The sequence below is a fragment of the Rhincodon typus genome, chromosome 22 (assembly GCF_021869965.1).
Source record: "Rhincodon typus isolate 14 chromosome 22, sRhiTyp1.1, whole genome shotgun sequence".
Classification (NCBI taxonomy): Eukaryota; Metazoa; Chordata; class Chondrichthyes; order Orectolobiformes; family Rhincodontidae; genus Rhincodon; species Rhincodon typus.
In genome coordinates, this window is record NC_063353.1 from 3,857,584 (window position 1) to 3,876,567 (window position 18,984).

At 40.0% G+C, this 18,984-nt stretch overlaps 1 protein-coding gene and 1 long non-coding RNA gene across 5 annotated transcripts in view; one reads left to right on the forward strand and one right to left on the reverse strand.

The window, feature by feature from the left end:
* The first annotated feature begins 277 nt into the window (after positions 1–277).
* LOC109931156 (ubiquitin-conjugating enzyme E2 N) overlaps positions 278–18,984 on the forward strand; it is a 38,644-nt gene continuing 19,937 nt past the window's right edge. Inside the window, exons 1-2 of one of the 4 annotated variants that reach the window (XM_048610341.1) lie at positions 278–296; positions 15,480–15,814. In XM_048610341.1, the coding sequence (XP_048466298.1) occupies positions 15,782–15,814 (33 nt within the window). In that variant the 5' untranslated portion in view covers positions 278–296; positions 15,480–15,781. Of the gene's footprint in view, positions 297–14,924; positions 15,815–18,984 lie in introns of those variants that run through there. The other 3 variants (XM_048610339.1, XM_048610340.1, XM_020530490.2) reach the window with 3 other exon arrangements.
* Positions 7,834–16,453, reverse strand: LOC125485775. Its single transcript, XR_007264472.1, has 3 exons — positions 15,883–16,453; positions 13,394–13,506; positions 7,834–10,879 (listed from the first exon to the last, which is right to left on the reverse strand). It is a non-coding gene; the product is annotated as an uncharacterized LOC125485775 (long non-coding RNA).

The window sequence follows — 18,984 nt, forward strand, 5'->3', positions numbered from 1 at the left end:
CAACATGTTCCTCTTTTCAGCAATATTGAAAAAAGCTTCCTTTTCGATGGTGATATGTGTCATACAGTTGGTTCTGCGATGTGTGTTTTGTCAACATGGATTGGCTGTAACACGATTGACAAATGGGGAACACTATTTCTAAAACACAAACTTGTATTGGCTATTATGTGATTCCATCAATGTGCAGAGGAGTACACGTTGACATCACATGATCATCTCATGGACTTTGTTGTGAAGTGCTTTCTGTGAGAGGTACAACCTCCTCCCCCATGAAGTCATCTTGACATTTTTTCAAGGTAAAGTGTTAAATTTACTTTTATTTCATGATTACATATGAATTAAACATTTATTCAAATGTACTATCCATTGTGTTAGACTATTGAGTGATTTTTTTTTGGTGGTCTGCTCCAAACCCCACTTTTCCCATAGGTCCCGTTATTTCTATGGCGCAATTTTCTATTACGCAATGTTGCACAGGAACACAGCTATTGTGTTTATAGCAGAACTGACTGCATTGGAATTGAGAAGTATGGTGTTCAATTATGGGATGAAGTTTGAGGTGTTGCTCCACTTTGAGGCAATTATGCAAGATTACAAAAGTGACTCGTTGACTGTGCTGCCTTGAAGACACTAAAATTCTGTTTCCTAAATAAAAATCTTTTAATTCATTCATGGGATGTGAGTATCGATGGCAAAGCCAGCATTTGTTGCTCATTCCTAATTGCCCAGTTACTCCAGATAACACTGCTGTGGGTCTGGATTCATATGTAGACCAGGCCAGGTAAAGATAGCAGATTTCCTTCCCTAAAGGAACTAGGGAACCATATGGGTTTCTCCCCTTTAACAACTGATAACAGAGTCATGGTCTCATTAGACTGTTAATTCCAGATTATTGAATTCAAATTCCACTATCTGCCATGGCAGGGATTTGAACCCAGGTCCTCAGACATTACCTGAAATTCTGGATTAATGATCTAGTGATAATACCACTAGACTGTCACCTCCCCATAATATATTTATGAAATATTTATCTTTTGGTTTCTATATCTTACAATGTTACAGTGGGAAATATCATAAAATAAAAATGAAAATGCTGCAAATGCACAGTAGATCAATCAACATGTGAATATACCGAGCAGTTTATGAAATTTCAGGTTCTTGTATTTTATTTGATGAAGGGCTTATATGTGAAAATATGAATAACTTAATGTGCCCTGTCATGGACCAGACCAGACCCCCTCAAAACATATCAAGAAGGTAGTCTAGACTGTAACATTTTCTTATTTTAAAGGTAAATATCAGGTGCTGTGTTCCAGATGCAATTTTACTGGTCAAATTACTTGACATTAAGCAAAACACAATTTATTCAAACACTATAGTTAAAATACAAGAAAACAAAGGAAATGATAGTATAACTTAAAACTTAACTCTATTGGAAAACTTAATGGAATTATAGATACAGTAACTATTACTAATTAACTGTTCCAATGTAGTAACATGCCATGCAACACATCCCTTTACAAAAAGGAAAATTCAGAAAACAGATTTTCTCACGTGCAACTGCCACAGTAGGAAGAGAAACCCCAGCTTCCAGCTGTAACCGAGAGGGGAAAAATAGCTTCTACTTCTTCAAGACACCAGCAGCTTCTGCTGAATCTAAAAGCTAAAAAAAAGAAATCCTGGACTGTGAGCGCTAGCCACACCCAGCCAGGCTGCTTCTATTGTTCCAACTTTAAAAAAAAAACACCCAAGGCCTCAGAAGCAGTTGTTTTTTTTTTCACTGGCTTTCCAAAAAAGACAGCTCAGCACTTCTGCCTTAAAACTTCTCTTTAAATAAAAGGACAAAATAACCTCTTAAAGCCATAGCATCTTCACAGTGGTCAGCACTTGCGTACTTCAAATCATACAGCAAGAAGTAATAGTCAACAACTGATTCTTATTGTTTGAAATACAAAGTTTTACATATTGTGTTTGACATCATTGGTAGAGACCTCAGGTAGAGTTTGATGGAATGAATTCATCATCTACTATTGCTCCACTGCCTTGCTGTTGAAGTTAAAATTTCTACTTCATCATCTGCTGAAACATGAAAAGTATGGCAAGCAACTTCATGATGAAATATGATACACCACCTTTTAACACATAGTGCATTATTTAGGAAAAACAATGTTTTAGCAATAATATACGGAAAAGTTTATATTAAGTGCATAAACATCAAATAATGGATCATTTTAATAGTATCAGACCATTAAAAATAATGCTGTATTGTTTTAAGTTGTCAGGAAAGATGACCTACTCACTTAAGTCAGAATTCACACAACACCAGATTATAGTCCAACAGGACTTCACCTGACGAAGGAGCAGTGCTCTGAAAGCTTGTGATTTTAAATAAACCTGTTGGACTATAACCTAGTGTCATGTGACTTCTGACTTTGTCCACCCCAGTACAACACATCTCCACATCATTGCTACTGACATATTGTATAACAAATGCTCAAACCAGTTTTCTTTTTCCCAGAACAACTGATCTAAATTAGACTGTTTAAGATACAACATTTTAGGATTGTTGGCCATGAAAATAAAGGTGTTTCTCACTTACAGTCATAGAGGTCTACAGCATGGAAACAGGCCCTTACTCCCAGCTTTCACAATTAAACTAGTTCTGTTTACCTGTGTTTGGTCCATATTCCTCCATACCTATCCCTTCCATGCACCTGTTTAAATGTTTTTTAAAAAACAAAATTGTACTTGCTTCCACCACTACCTCTGGCAGCCTGTTCCAGACACTCCCCATTCTTTGTGTGGAAAAAAAATCTGCCCCTCTGGATTTTTTTGTATCTCTCCCCTCTCATTTTAAACCTATATCTTCTAGTTTTACACTTCCCTACCACGGGGAAAAGCTGTTGGCTATCTACCTTATCTATGCCTGTCATGATTTTATAAACCTCTATAAGATCACTCCTCAGCCTCTTACGCTCTAGGGGAAAAAAAATCCCAGCCTATCCAACCTCTTCTTATAACTCAAACCTTCCAGTCCAGGTTGCATCCTGGTAAATCTTTTCTGCACTCTTTCTAGATTAACAATATTCTTTCTATAGTAGGGCGACCAGAACTGCATGCAGTACTCCAAATGTGGTCTCACCAATGTCTTGTACTGCTGCAACAAGACATCCCAACTCTTGTATTCAATGCTCTGAGTGATGAAAGCAAGCTTGTCAAAAGCATTCTTCACCACCCTATCTACGTGTGATCCCACTTTCAAGGAGCTATGAACCTGTACCCCTAGACCTCTTTGTTCTATAACACTCTCCAGGGCCGTACCATTGACTGTGTAAATCCTGCCCTGGTTTGACCCACCAAAATGTAACACCTTGCATTTATCTAAATTAAACACCAATTGCCATTCCTCAGCTGGACTAGCCTAGTTGATCAAGATCTCACTGCATTCCCAGATAATCTTCCCGAACATAAACGGACTCTGGTCAGAATAGATTGTCAACACAGGCTGAACATAAACGTTCCGAAAGCTTCATCACACATCCTCTCACCTCCATCCACCTCACTCAGTTAAATCTATCTTTTATAGTATAATTTATTTTAGTAACTCATAAAGGAAACTGCGCAAGTAAGACTAAAGAAACACATTTATAATGCTTTTATGACTTTTCTTTAAGGTTGCTTGTAGCTCTGTCCAGGGGATTAATTTCAAACTCCTGGGACTCCAGGGCAATCAAGGAAGATGTCAGTTTTAAAACAGATAATCTTAAGACTAAATACAAACATTTAATTCCTCATACCAATAAAATGCTTTAACTAGGTGATCTCTTCACTTTTCTACGAGTGTGTATACAGCTAGTTTTTGTGCTTTTAAATCTGCATGTAAATGGGAATTATCTTTTGGTGCTGTAATGTATTATTTTGCAAAGTTGCTTTATTATTAAGCCAATTCTTTTAAGGAAAACACTGAAGAAAAAAACTAAATTGAGTATTTAAACTCAAGTGCCATCCGCCATTGCTGGCAAACTCAGCTTTTACAAGCAAGAGGAAAATACTTAGATTGACATTTAAACTGTGCTCGTTGAGAGACAGCAGCAGCTACTTCGGTCAGATGTGGGATCACAACTAGTCTTCAAAAAAAATCTTTGGCTGTGAGCATTGCCAGTAATGTTGACTTTTTGTTTCATGTGTTGGTGCATTCTTTTCTATCAAACTCAACCATGTGAGCTACAAGTTTAGATGGATTTCAGATTTATATGTATTCCAGCATAAAATACAACAGCCAAATATGCATCAAACACTTTAGTGTCTGCAAATTACAAAAACCTAAATTTTCACTCAGCCATAAATTTGAGATTCAGCTCCCTGTTCATCCATTTGGTAGGACATAACTGCCATAGATATCCAATATGTCAACTGATACCCTCCAGCAACTAGCCTGGTTGAAGGCCAACATATAAATAATAACTCAACTGAGAGCAACAGTGCAAATTAAGCTGGATCAATAATTGATGAGGAGGTTTTAACATAAACCGTATGTCTTTAAGAAAGGATATATATTCAATGACTGGCACTAGTGTTTAAAATCAGCATTTTTCTGTGGAATCAGAGACTCCTAGATATAAGATTTACTATACATTCAGAATATGAAAGGTGCCAAGTCAGCTTCTTCATGACTTTTTTTAAAATGTCCCTTCCATAGTGCTATGGTCCAATGACATTACTCAAAAGATTGATAAATTTAAATTGTTTGTTTTTGGATTCTTTTACAAAATTGCTTCCAAAAATTATGTTGAATGGCGCATTCAACTGTAACTGTAGAAACTGACAGGTATAAGTAGTTCAGTAGTTTACAACTTCCTCTTCAGTGAGATGATGTATTGGCATTTTTTTTGGAGAATTTTTAAAATCTCTTGCGTCTGTTGGGGCCACTAATGGGGCCTTGCTAATTGACCATTACCAGCGAACGGTGAGATTGTTATTCCTTTCTAGAGTTTATTATTGCATATTCTTCTGTTTTATAACTCTGATGTCCTAACTGAGTCTTAGGAAAAATGCTTCAAGGCTCAAAAAGATAAAGGAACCAATGGGCATACACAATGACTATTAGAATGATTAGTGGCGTTATTAAATGTTTTTAAGGCAGAGATAGTTAGATTGTTCAGTAAGGGAAACAAAAGGTTATCGGAGATAAATAGAAATGTAAAATTTAAAACACAAGCAGATTGGCCATAATCTTAGGGATGATAGAACAGGCTTGAGAGATCAAATGTACCTTTGTTCTAACTTCATTTGTTAATAGATCCTTTTGATATTAACCAAATTCAACCTCCTAAATTGCAAATGAAACATTCCCTGATTAAACCAGAATCCTATGTTTACAGAATTGAATGTCCTGTTAATCGTCCAAATTCTCCCATTTGGAAAGAAACAAAGAAATTAATTTTGAGTGAATAAGGAATCATTAAAACCAAATGCCCAGAAAATACATACAAAAATTATTAAGGTCTTGACTGAATTCTGCCCAACAACTGGAACTCCAGTGCAATGCCCTAAAAATTAAATGACCAAAGAAATATTCATCTTAGGGCATTTCATTTTACATTTTAAAATAACTCTTTCTGCAGAGATGCTTTAATGCAGTTGCTAACACAATACAGCTCAAATTAGCAGCACAATAATAAACACTGCAGTGCAGTTTGGACACTAAACAGTTGTCAGTTATTATGTTAAGATCAAGCAATTTTTAAAATTCTTTCATGGGAAGTGGGTATTGATGACAAAGACTGCATTTGTTGCCCATGATGGTGAGCCATCTTCTTGAACCACTGCAGTCCATGTATGGTGGAGTGAGGGGGGATGGGGGGTGGTGGAAAACATGTTGAATAGTTCAATGGCGGGGGGCGTGGAGAAACACCTGTTGGGCAGGTGAGAATTTGGTGAAGTGGATCCCAACTGGGAAAGGTAGCCAGTGATGGAGATGTCCCTCAACCCACATTTTCCCTCACTGAAGCCTGAATAGGCTTACCTGCTGGGCACATCCGTTGTCCTTGACCTTTCCTACCAATCTAAAAATTGCTTTGCCCATTCCCAATAAAATTTCCAACAGGTTGGGAGCTGGGAAGAACAGTAAAAGGAAAGCCAACTGCATGATTTTTGCATTGATTCCTGTCTGGATATAGAATAGAATCCATAGAATCCCTACAATGTGGAAACAGGCCCTTTGGCCCAACAAGTCCACACTGACCCTCAGAACATCCCACCCAGACCCATCTCCCTAATCTACACATCCCTGAACACTATGTGCAATTTAGCATAGCCAATCCACCTAACCTGCACATCTTTGGACTGTGGGAGGAAACCGGAGCAAAACCATGCAGACACAGGGAGAATGTGCAAACTCCACACAGACAGTCACCCGAGGGTGGATTTGAACCTGGGTCCCTAGTGCTGTGAGGCAGTAGTGCTAACCACTGAGCCACCGTGCTGCCCCTAAATGTGAATTTGACTTGTACATATCTATATACACAGAATTAGTAATCTCTGTGGCTGCTTCCTAAATCATTTGTGGAACATTAACACTTTAACAATATTCTGAAATAAGTTCCAAAATGACAAAATTTAAATTAAAAATTTGGGTACAAGACAGATCTGTAATATACTAAGTTCTGCACTAACATGGATTACTATTAACCAGGCTACCAGTGTATTCCTCCATCATTGTTACCGTTATTACACAAATGCATATGCTATCAAAATTAATTACATAAATGAAAGTTATTAATACTTTATAGCTGTTCTACTGCAGGAGTGCATGATTTGACATCTGACATTTATTGCAGTGGTCTGTTACGCAATACAGGAAGATAAAACAAATATCTCACCCCTTTATTCATGTTAATGAGAGGAATGTAATATTGAGGCTTCTGTTGGCTTTGATGGAGATGGAGATTACTTGGAGTAACCTCATCCTTTGCTGTTGGCAATGGAATAGCCAAACAAACATAATGTGAAATGTTTAAATAAAATCAACCTAAATCTTAGCAAAAAAACAGATTTTCTGAAATCTGCTTGCCTCAAATCAAGTTTCAGGAGCTCAGGGAAATCTCACATTAAAGCTAGTCTTTCTTAGATACTGATGTTATCTACGGTATTTGTAATGCCATAGCTCAGTCAATACCTTGTTACTTCTACTTGAAAATACTCCACATGTGTACTGGTCAATGCAACTCTTTCATATCATTCCTATAAAATACTATATTTAAATAACATTAAATTACACATATGATTGAGTGAAACTTTATTCATTCCACAGGAAAATTAATTTCAATTCATCACTTGCAAGGCACAAAAATCAAAATACTTATGGATAATTTTGTGTCAGGACTATGATGTTGGGACACAGTCCCACAGAATTGCCTACACTACCTCTCCCAAATAACCACTCTTAAATGATAACTACAGCAGGGCTTCTCAAACTTTAGGACCCCAAGTGGAATCACAATCTCAGAGACAACAATGGTTCTGTGCCCGATTACTAGAAGTTGTGTGATCCTTTTAAATCAAGAGTTTTTAGAACAGTAGACGTGACCAAATCTTGAGGCCTGAATTTTGTTTCAAAAATCCCTGTGCAGAAGTATGTGCTCTTTGAATTTATCAATTCTGAAAATTAAACACCCACCGCCTCCAGTCTTAAGGTCTGGGACTAATGGGTAAGGTCAAGCATCCAAACAGGATCACAATGTAAAAAGGTTTAGCCTGCAGAGTAAAAAGCGTGTTATTAATTCGTGTACACTATAGTCAAATGTATCAAATTAATCAGAAACAAGAGCCATGGAATTAATACAAATTTATTCAGTTTTTATCACAGCATAGAAAAGAACATCAACAGGCTGTGTATTGAACATGCATTAAAGTCAATAAAAATCACCCTCCTCATTTTCATAACCAAATAACTTGTCCTACTTTGGTTTTTGAATCGCATCATTTAGGTCATCAACATCATCTTTATCAGCATTCATGTCATCATTCGCCATATCATTCCACAAATAATCATTTTGTGTCCATAAAGTGCATTGGACAACCCCATTCATTCAATGATTCGATGATGATCTTAGTTCTGATTTCATCCCTGGCCTCTAACCTATTCACACAAGGTTGATATTGTCAGAGCCTGTCTGCTGCCTCCCTCAGTGAATGTCTTCTCTTCTCCAATCATTTCATTTTCTTCTCATGTCTTTGGCCTGAAACAATCAAGATAATTAGGGTTCACAGATTTCAAAGCCAACTCTGGATGATATACCAGGTTGATGAAGAAAAATAGTTTTGTCCCACAACAGAATACCAGGATTTTACAGGATCATGACGACACTCATTGCATTTCAGTGGCTTTAACCAAACACTCTCAAAAGAATGGATATTGATTGGCCTATATTGGTAATAGTGAAGGCAACTGGCCAGGAGTAGATTCATTATTGTATTGTTGTGCATGACTGACAAAAGACAAGGCTTCTAACAATAGTGATATTGAAGAGAAAAGCCCCTCCAAAACATGAAGAGACATCCAATGGTTGAACAGGCTGGTTAGACAATCAGGAATCACTGCAGCATCACTGTTTTATAACCTAACTTCAGCAACATCACCAACAAGGAACATATACCAGATGAGAAAAAAAATTCTTCACATAATCCTCTAAACTTTCCTCAGTCTGATTTTCAAGCCACCTGAATTCATACATCCTTTGTTGTGATGGTAAGTGACTACTTCTTTTAGGAATTCATGTTTTGGAAGGGTTTTTCTCTTCAATATCACTATTGTTAGAAGCCTTGTCTTTTGTCAGTCATGCACAACAATACAATAATGAATCTACTCCTGGCCAGTTGCCTTCACTATTACCAATATAGGTCAATCAATATCCATTCTTTTGAGAGTGTTTGGTTGTACCCACTGAAATGCAATGAGTGTCCTGTAAAATCCTGGTATTGTGGTACAAAACTATTTTTCTTCATCAACCTGGTATATCATCCAGAGTTGGCTTTGAAATCTGTGGACCCTAATTATCTTGATTGTTTCAGGCCAAAGATTCCAATAGATCTGCAAGAAACTGAGAGGCCATTCCAGTGATTTTTACTTACATATTTTGCAACTTCATTACGGCCACATATTAGGCTTTCCTCTACATGTCACTCTTGGGCATCTGGCTAAGCCATGTGGACAGCATCCTCCAGTCTCCAACGATTTTTTTTTTCTCTGATTTCTTTATCTCTTTAGCTGCTGTACAATTATTTGTCAGCTCTGTAAATTCAATGACTATAAGTTTGAACTGGGTTGTATATTTGATGTTCCTTCTTGATCTTATATTGTCATGTCGGAGGACAGAATTGCTGGGAACATAGCACGCAGCAGTGAGATGGTAACCTTAACAGCATGAGGAGCTGAACAGTTGCCTTCAAATGAATATTTTTTAAATTCATTCATGGGGTACAGGTGCTGCCTAGGCCAACATTTACTGTCCATCCCTGGCTGTACAGAGGGCAGTTAAGACTCAACCTGCTGCGTATCAGAGTCACATGTAAGCCAGACCCAGGTTGGTAAATTTGGTAGATTAGGGATGGGCAAGAATGCTGGCCAGCGAGTGACGCCCACATCCCACATGCCACAAATGAATAGAGGAAAAAAAAATTCCTTCCCTATGGACGTTAATGAACCAGATACGTTTTTGCAACAATTGACATAGTTGTCTCTTGCTAGCATTTTTTAATTTTCAGATTTTACCAAATTCAAATTTCATTACCTGCCACAGCAGGATTATACCTATCGCACCGGAACATTAGAATCATAGAATCCCTAGTGTGGAAACAGGCCATTCGGCCCAACAAGTCCACACTGATTCTCCAAAGAGCATCCCATCCAGATGCATCCCCCTTACCCTATCCCTGTATTTCCCATAGCCAATCCACCTAGCCTGCACATCTTTGAACTGTGGGAGGAAACTTATGCAGACACGGGGAGAATGTGCAAACTTCACACACGCAGTCGCCCGAGGCTGGAATTGAACCCGGGTCACTGTGATACAGTCATGCTAACCACTGAGCCACTGTGCAGCCTCATTAGCCTGGCTCTTTGGATTTCTGGTCCAGGGATGTAACTACTATGCCATCAACTCCTCACCAAGTTGATGCATTGGAATCAATGCGAAACATGAGAGATAAGTAAAAGATTTTGAGTTTTTGGACAAAAGATTTGTAGACAAAAATCGACTCTTGAGTATAGAGGGTATTTTCAAATTAAAGACATTTAAAATACATTTTTGAGACTTCTATTAGAAAGTTTTAGACTTACTCATGCAGAGCACAAATGCAACTGCCTCAATCCCCAGCATGGCTGATTTTAATGGGAAAATGGTTGGGATTGGCAATTCATACTTGTGCGCTCTGGGCTAGAGAAAAGAGATGTAGCTTGCAGGATTTCCTCATCTTCCAAGACCCCCTATATAGAAGTGCATGCAAGCAGACATCAGTTGAGAGAATCACATTGGAGAATTATGCTTCTGCCTGTGGGCAAACAGTATGTTGGCACAGGCTATCTCAGTTCATACCTGAAAAAGAGTCAAGTGAATGAGGTTCTAGATTCTGATCAGTATTACCTGTATGAGTCAATAACTTCAGGTGATGGCTGAGGAGAAGCTGCAATTAAAGCAGTATGGAAATTTCTATGCTACTGATTACACTGTGTACCCATTGAGAATCGTTGTGCCAAAAGAAGTGGCTTTTTTGTGCCCAAGGCATTAAAACAGAGGCAGTAGTCTCTTGTAACCACAGTACTATGCTCCATCTTTCCCTTGTCATGCCATCAAAAATCCTGGATTCTGACCTTCTTGTTCTGCAGTGGGAAGAAACCAGCTTTTATGCTCCAAATTTTAGCATGAAAACAAAACCAGAAAATATTTATGATTAGGGATATTTACAATAGTTTTTAATTGTTAAAACATGAATATTTTGCTAATTGGAACATTTCAGATGGAGACCGGTGATCTTTTGAGGAAACATTTAGCTAAATATTTGAAATGCAGCAACATGCAACAGTGTGTGCAGTGAGGTTAGTTTTGATCGGAGTATGGGATTAAAAATGATATAGACATTAGAGAAAAAGCTGCATATTGATGAAGTGCAATGGGGAGACAGTGATATGTGTGATTACTCGAGCATTGGTACAAGGCTATGTAGAGGTGGACAGTGGGATTAGTTTTGGATTCAGCAGATGGTTAGCACAGACCTGATGGGCTGAATGCTGCCTCCTGTGCTGTAAACCTTTGTAGATCTTTGATTCCAAGAGCTGACGTTACTGCACTACGTGGCTCCTGCATTCTTATTCCTAGCTACCCATATCCTTCTTGAATTGTAGAATAGAAATAAAAGGAATTCAAATAGTCTTGATTGCTTCCTCATCTACCACAATAATTTAGCAAATTTGAAATGAACACCTAGAGTCCAGGTTCCTTCCTTCCTCTTACGTGATGAAACTAACACCAGAAAACTCTGAGAAACTGGAATGTTTCTATATTCCAGGCTGGAATTTAGACTTAGGTTATCTAACAAAGTCAAAATCTGGTTTCAGTACATTACCACTCACTCTCATTCTGTAAACATTTTCCTGTTGTCAAAAATATCTCCTGCACATTCTTATACTGTGAGGTAAATTAATCCATGAGAGCAAATCACAAGAATTAAGCAAAGAATGATAACAGCACAGGACAGATTTCAATCAATTCAGCAAATGGTGCAATTTAGCTAATCACACTTTTCTTAAATCCCTACAAGTTATTTCCCTAAGATGTTTATCCAATTCCATTTTACGTAGAAACATAAAAAACAGGAATAGGAATAGGCCATTCAGCCCTTGATCCTGCTCTACCATTTAATATGATCATGGCTGATCATCCAACTCAATATCCTCTTCCTGTTTTCTCCCATATCATTTGACCCCTTTAGCCCTAAGAACTGTACCCTAACTCCTTAAACTTTTAATGCTTTTGACCTAATTTTTGACCTCAAAGCACTTTCTGTGGCAGAGAATTCCACAGGCTTAACTGTCTTGGTGAAGAAAGTTCTCCTATTCTCAGTCCTAAAGGGCCTACCTTGTATCCTCAGACTGTGGCTATGATGAGTTTTATGATTTTGCCCATGACTCTGAACACCTCTATCAAATGTCATGTCACAAACTGCTCTATTTTGAAGGATGACAGGCCCAGATTCTCCAGTCTATCCAAAGACTAAAGTTCCTCATCTTTGAAACATTTTCACAACTTTTTTCTGCATCCTCTTTAAAATCATCATATTTTTCCTTAAACGCAATGGCAGAATTAATCACAATATTTCAGTTCAGGCTTAATTTTTACTTTGTAAATATTTGTGATATGATTCTTGCTTTTGTATCTATATATTCTCCATTTTCAAAGCCTAAGATGCCATGTGTATTTCTCATTTTACTCTGTAATCTTCAACAATTTGTGCATCTATATTCCAAGACCCCATTATTCCTGCATCCACTTTACTGACCATTTCTTATTGCCTTTCCTCATTCTTGTTATCAAATGCATCCTGTCACACTTTTTCTAGGTTAAATTTCATCTGTTGAAGGTGAACACTATCCTCCTCATGATTCATTATGCTTTCAAGATTTTGTGTCATGTAAAAATTTTGAAGTTCTGTCCTATACACCCAAGTCATTAATGTAGATTATGAAAAGCAACAATCTTTATATCAATTGCTGAGAAACACCATTTTACACCTTTCTCCAGTCTGAAAAACAACCATTGACCACCACTCTGTTTCCCATCATTTATTGGGCAGTGTATCTATGCTGCCATTGTTCCTTTTATTCTTTAGGAATCAGCTTTTGTGGCAAGTCTATTATATGACACCTTAGCACAGGCCTTTTGGAAGTCCATTTACACCACATCAATCACATTTAAGCTCACCAATCTGTATCTCTTCAAAAATTTCAACCAAGTTAGTTAAGCCTGAATTGCCTTTAAACATCCTTGTTAACTTTCCTCACTTCTCCCAATGTTAATGTTTGTAACTGTTACTTTTGTCACAAATTATTGTTGCTAAAGTTTTCCCACCACTAAACTGACAGGCTTGTATTTACTGGTTGTTTAACCATTTTGAACAAGAGCGTAACAGGGGAGGCGATGGCCTAGTGGTAGTATTGCTGGACTGTTAATCCAGACACACAGATAACGTTCTGGGACTTGGTTTGAATCCTGCCATGGCAGATGATGGAATTTGAATTCAATAAATATCTGGAATGACCATAAATCCATTGTTGATTGTCAAGAAAAACCCATCTGGTTCACGAATGTCCTTTAGGGAAGGAAACTGTCATCCTTACCTGGTCTGGCCTACATGTGACTCCAGGTCCACAGCAATGTCGTTGACTCTGAACTACCCTCAGGGCAATTAAGGATGGACAATAAATGCTGCCTAGCCAGCAGCATCCTCATCCTGTGAATGAATAAAGGAAAAAAAAATCTGCAATTCTCCAGTCATCTGGTACAACCTCAGTCTTTAAGGAGGACTGGATGTTTACAGCCAGTACCTAATTTGCACCCTTACTTCCCTCTCAATCCCTGAATATATCTCATTTAGGTCCTGATGAGTTATCAATTGAAAGTACAAGCAGCCTTTCTAACACCTCCTCTTCAGCTTTTTTTATAGCTCAACCAATATCTCAATTTTGTTCTCCTTTTACTATGACCTGGTAGAGTCAAAATCAAAATAGTTACTTAGTATCTCAGTCACATCCTTTGCCTACAAATGTAGGCCTTCTTTTTCATTGCTAATTGTCCCTAATGCTTCCTCCTACAAACCTAGTGCTGTTAAAATGCCTATAGAAGACATTGGGGTTGGGTTTGAGGAGAAGAGGGAATGTAGGGCTGAGAAACCTCCTAACAAGGCAGACCTGTCTCCTTTAGAAAGGCCCTTGCCTGTCATGTATTTGATTAGGTTATTCTCTGTCCTGGCTGTCATGTCATGATTGCTTTATATTCCATGTATACCAAAATCTGCTACTTACTACCTTGCTCAGGTCTGTCATTGGTGTACCACTACCCCAGTCCAACTGGCCAATCTTGACTTTGTTCTCTAGCCCAAAACTTTGGTTTTAATTACGTTTAAGATAATTATGTACAAGGCACACAGTGATTACTTTCAGAACTGTTCATTGTTAACTGTTGGAAAGTTGGCAATTAGGTCTGATGGGAACTCAAATGAGCTTTATGGTATCAGAAAAGGACATGAGTTGTGACGAGTGTGAAAATTAAAACAGGTAAGAGAGTTAGCAAGTACAATGATTGGGCAAGTGGCTCAGATAAATTGAGTATGTGGAACAAATGTAGACATCTCAGCAACCAATTTACATAAACTATATAAATGACCAGTTTATCTGGTTTGTTGTTAGCTGAGGTAAGTCTAAACTACTGAAAAATGCTTCACTATTCAGATAATGTAACAAGGTCTTTAAACTCCATTCCAGCCACTGAAACAATCAACCAAAACTTTTGACAACAGTGTGGAGATGGAGGAGCACAGCAAGCCAGGCAGAATCAGAGGAGCAGGAAAGTTGACGTTTCGTATTGGGACCTTCTTACTATCTCCAACCAAATTTTTTTGTCTGTGATTCAATTTTGTTAAAATTAAAAAATGGTAACCTGGCACATTGATAACTGATGTAAGTTTCAAAGAGTAGCTGCTTACTATACTTTTGGACAAGGCAGAAGCCTGTGCTACAGACAGGTACCAGCTACGGGATCAAATGGGCTAGTTATTACAAGAAAAGTGGGAAATGTGAGAGAAGTGACTACTACAAAAGAATATTTCTGCAGAGTTGGCCAATCCGGTTCAACTACAGGTCGCGTTGAACAAAAACTGGAGACAATACTGTTGTGGGGGGTGGAGTAGATGTTTAGTTTCTGTAGGTACGAAAGCCCGGAACTCGAGGGTGGTGAAGGGCAGGACCTCGTTAACGCAGCGTGACGTCAAACAGTTAGGGCTCAGTAATTTATTGGGTTGGGCAAGTCGTGAGGTGGCCAGTATAAGGGTACACTGGAACTAATTAGTCATGTACGGGGTGGGGGAAGAGAGAGAAAAAGCCAGTTTCAGCAAGCTTTGAACGTTGCAGAATAAACGATTGTTCAAAGTTTACAGGATCTTAAAAGTTGAATAACCTAGGTTGCTTAAAATTCAAGAGCGTTGGAAATTGTGGAGTTCTTGTCCAACTCTTAAATCACGAAAATGTGGCGCAAATCCATTGGCTTATGGTGGGGGAGGAGACTCTGGTGACATTATGCCTTCCAAAAGCATTCCACAACCGAGTAGGTTGCAGATACTAGCGAACATTGAATGCTGCCCGATTTACAGCTGTTCGTGTTATTGCTTTGCATTTTCTGACACGCACAATCACTTTCGTTTCCCAGCAGTGCAGACACACACCCGCAAGGCTGCAGCCTGCAGGGTTAAAGGGAGTCCTGCAGACGGCTCGCGGTGCATTTCGGGAGTTGTAGTCCTCCGGCGAAGTCAGCCCAAAGGGCGGAAGCTGCCCGGCGCACTACATTATCCAGTGGGCCCCGCACGCTCCCCTGACGCACGCGGAAGTGGGGGAAGGGCAAAAGAAACAGGAGAGAGACGACAGGCTCCGGCTCCTCCCGCAGTTTTGTGGGAAGAGAGAGAAACACAGGAGAGCGAGCGAAAGAAAGCATCGCCGCCCAAACATCGAGCGACAATGGCAGGCGGGCTTCCCAGGCGTATCACCAAGGTACGGGTCTCGAAAGGCTACAAATTATAAAAAGTGTTTTCTTTCAAATAAAAATATTTAATAATTACCTGTTGAGGTGGTAGGGCGATTTTATTCCATGTTTCTTTTCCCCTTCTGTCTTGCGAAACCACTTCCGCTTCCAGCTAGGGAAGCCTGAAAAAGAAAGCCTCATGGCATCAACATGGCGGCGGAGCCCGCGCCGTGTGTTGCCCGGGGGGGGGGGAGAGGAGAGAAAGATGTACCGACTGGCAGGCCGCTTCCTGGGCGAAGCGGGAGGCCTTACACAGTTTCTTTCTTCCCCTGGGGACTAGGCGCGACAGCGGGGTGGACCCCCTACTACTCCCGCAGCGGCGGGGTGCGTCACAGCCTGGAGCCCGGTGACGCCGAAGGGCGAGGCCTAATGCGGGAGGTGTTTTTTTTGTGGGGAGGGGGGAGGCGGTGTTGATGAGAGGTGATTTTTTTTTTGTTTTGGACGAGTGGGGGGTTCTTGGGTCGATAGCGCTTCTTTAAACGGGGAGCAGCTCCTTCTCGTCGCCCCCCTCCCCGGTGTGTATTTTTAACGGAGTGCGCGGGGGATCTGCTTAAAGGAATGGGCGCGCGGCTCGAATGACCGCCGCGTTTGAAAAGGGCTCTCGCGCCGCTCGGGTAACGGACTCTAGTGTGGGTGGGGGTGGGGGTGAGGCACGTGACTTGTGGGGTGTCGGTGCTGTCCGCTCCCAGGGGCGCTTTTTATAGGGGTGGAGGGAGGGGGTCTAGTCGACCATGTGACCTCGGCCGGTGGGGAAAGCTCCCCGTCTCCTCCGCCATGTTGTCGCGGCGTAGATTCGGTGCCCGGCATTGATTCTGGAGGGGGATGCAGTTGTAGGGATTGTGTGACATTCTGCTGGTACACGAGCGCTTCAGCTGCAGTGGAAGCTTCTAGAAGTTTACTGTGTGGTGTCGGCCCTCACCGCCTTCTCGGCCGTCTGGACAGCGACGAAAGTAACACGGCCAGAAAGTCCCGGGCAAACCGAGAGGGCTCAAAATACAAATCAGGGCAGAACTGGGCCGTACGGCCCCTTGAGCCGGCTCTGCCCTTCCAGGAGGTAGTGACTGGCCTGATTGTTTTGGGATTTCCCATTCCTCGTAAACTCCGATAACCTCTAACTTTCCTGCCTTGAATAAATATTTTATGATCCTGCTTTCATAGCCTTCTGAGGTCAAGATCCCTCTCTTATTTAGTTCACCATGGGGCTCTAAGACTTCTTTGACGCTCGTAATTGAAAGCGAATCGGTGTTAAATTTGAAATGGGAACGTAGAAGTTATAATTCAGGGAGTTCCGCAGCCACAGACTGTCAATTCCGTTACAACTAAAACTGAAAGTAAACCTGAAGACTAAAGTAGGCAACAGAAACCAGTAGAGTAATAAATTCAATCTGAACTCCGTTACTTTTTTCCAGTAAGTAACACCCCAAATTAAACCAACCTTTGAAGTTGTGCTAGGCTCCCAAAGGAGAAGAGCAGATCATCTAGTCCTCATCTTGCTTGTTATTTGAGGGAGCTAACAAGGTATAGAGCTGGATGAACACAGCAGGCCGAGCAGGAAAGCTGACGTTTCGGGCCTAGACCCTTCAGATTTTCTGAAGAAGGGTCTAGGCCCGAAACGTCAGGTTTCCTGCTCCTCTGATGCTGCTTGGCCTGCTGTGTTCATCCAGCCCTACACCTTGTTATCTCAGATTCTCCAGCATCTGCAGTTCCTACTATCTGTTATTTGAGGGAGTTTGTGCAAACTAGCTGTTACATTACCTATATTACAATAATAACTTTGTATTTCATTGGTTCTAAAGCACTTTGCTGGTGTCATGAAAAATGTTACATAAATGTGCAGATCTGTTTTGTTTGCCTCAGTGCCTTTATACTAATTGGGGGTGGTGGAAATGTAAGAGGCAGTCCAGGGATCACTAGCTGAGTAAAACACAATATACAAGGGGCTTAAACAATGCCCAATGAAACTTAATATCTAGTATTACATGTAGGTCAGAAATAAATGGGTGAAGGCTCTTTATCCATTGGCTAATGGAAGTAAGTCTTTAATACAAAAAAAATTGAGGCTGGGCCAAAGAATTTTGGAAAGAAAAATTGTCATAAATGGATAAGGAACCGATGTGGGTAGTTAGTTTTGATCAAGGAAAGGTTCAGTCTTTTTGAACGCCACAGATAGTTTTCAAATTTTGTTTTGGTGTGTTCAGATTGCACCTTGTGTGGTACGTCCATACTGGTTACTGAAAACAATGGAGATGTTCAAATACTGAGTTTAATGTTTTAAGGACTTTGCTGGGTAAAGGCTTATTGTTGCAGTATAATCCTTGGGTGTATTTTGAATTAAAAATTTGTTGAAGGCAGCTTGAAATAATTGTGCGTAGTTTAGAACCTAGTTGGTAGTTGTTTTAGAATCATAGAATTCCTACTGTGCGGAAATAGGCTATACAGTGCGTTGAGTCCACACCAGCCCTCTGAAGAGCACCCCACTCCCAACCCATCCTACCCCTGTAACCCTGCATTTCCCATGGCTAATCCACCTAGCCTGCACATCCCTGAACACTATGGGCAATTTCAGCTTGGCCCATCCACCTAACCTGCACTACTTTGGGAGGAAACCAGAGCACCTGGTTTTACTTTGCTCTGGACTCATGCAAGGTTATGTACTTGATGTATAGCTTTAGCCTTGGTTGCATTTGGGTAGAGCAATTTTGCACCACAATGATGCGAAAAAATCCTGTTATGAGACTGATTTTTGAATACACTATTTGTATGTTAGTTTCTCCCCCAGTGTAAATGCACATCATAAGACATCTCCTATTTGGCTTACTCGCTCCAATGTGTTAGCAAGTTCTACAGCCTTTAAGCAGTGTGTAATTAGATTTTTTTTCTGAATTCTTTGTTGGAAGTAGTCATTGTTTTGGACTCTCCAAAAATGGAGATAATATCTCTACATGTTTACATCAGAAATCTTTTTCTGACATCTGAGATTACATCCCGGCCTTTTTTTTTCCCCAGAGAAAAGAGCTTGTCCAGTGGATCTTCAATTGTGAGATAACAAGGTGTAAAGCTGGATGAACACAGCAGGCCAAGCAGCATCAGAGGAGAAGGAAAGCTGACGTTTCGGGCCTAGACCCTTCTTCAGAAAATT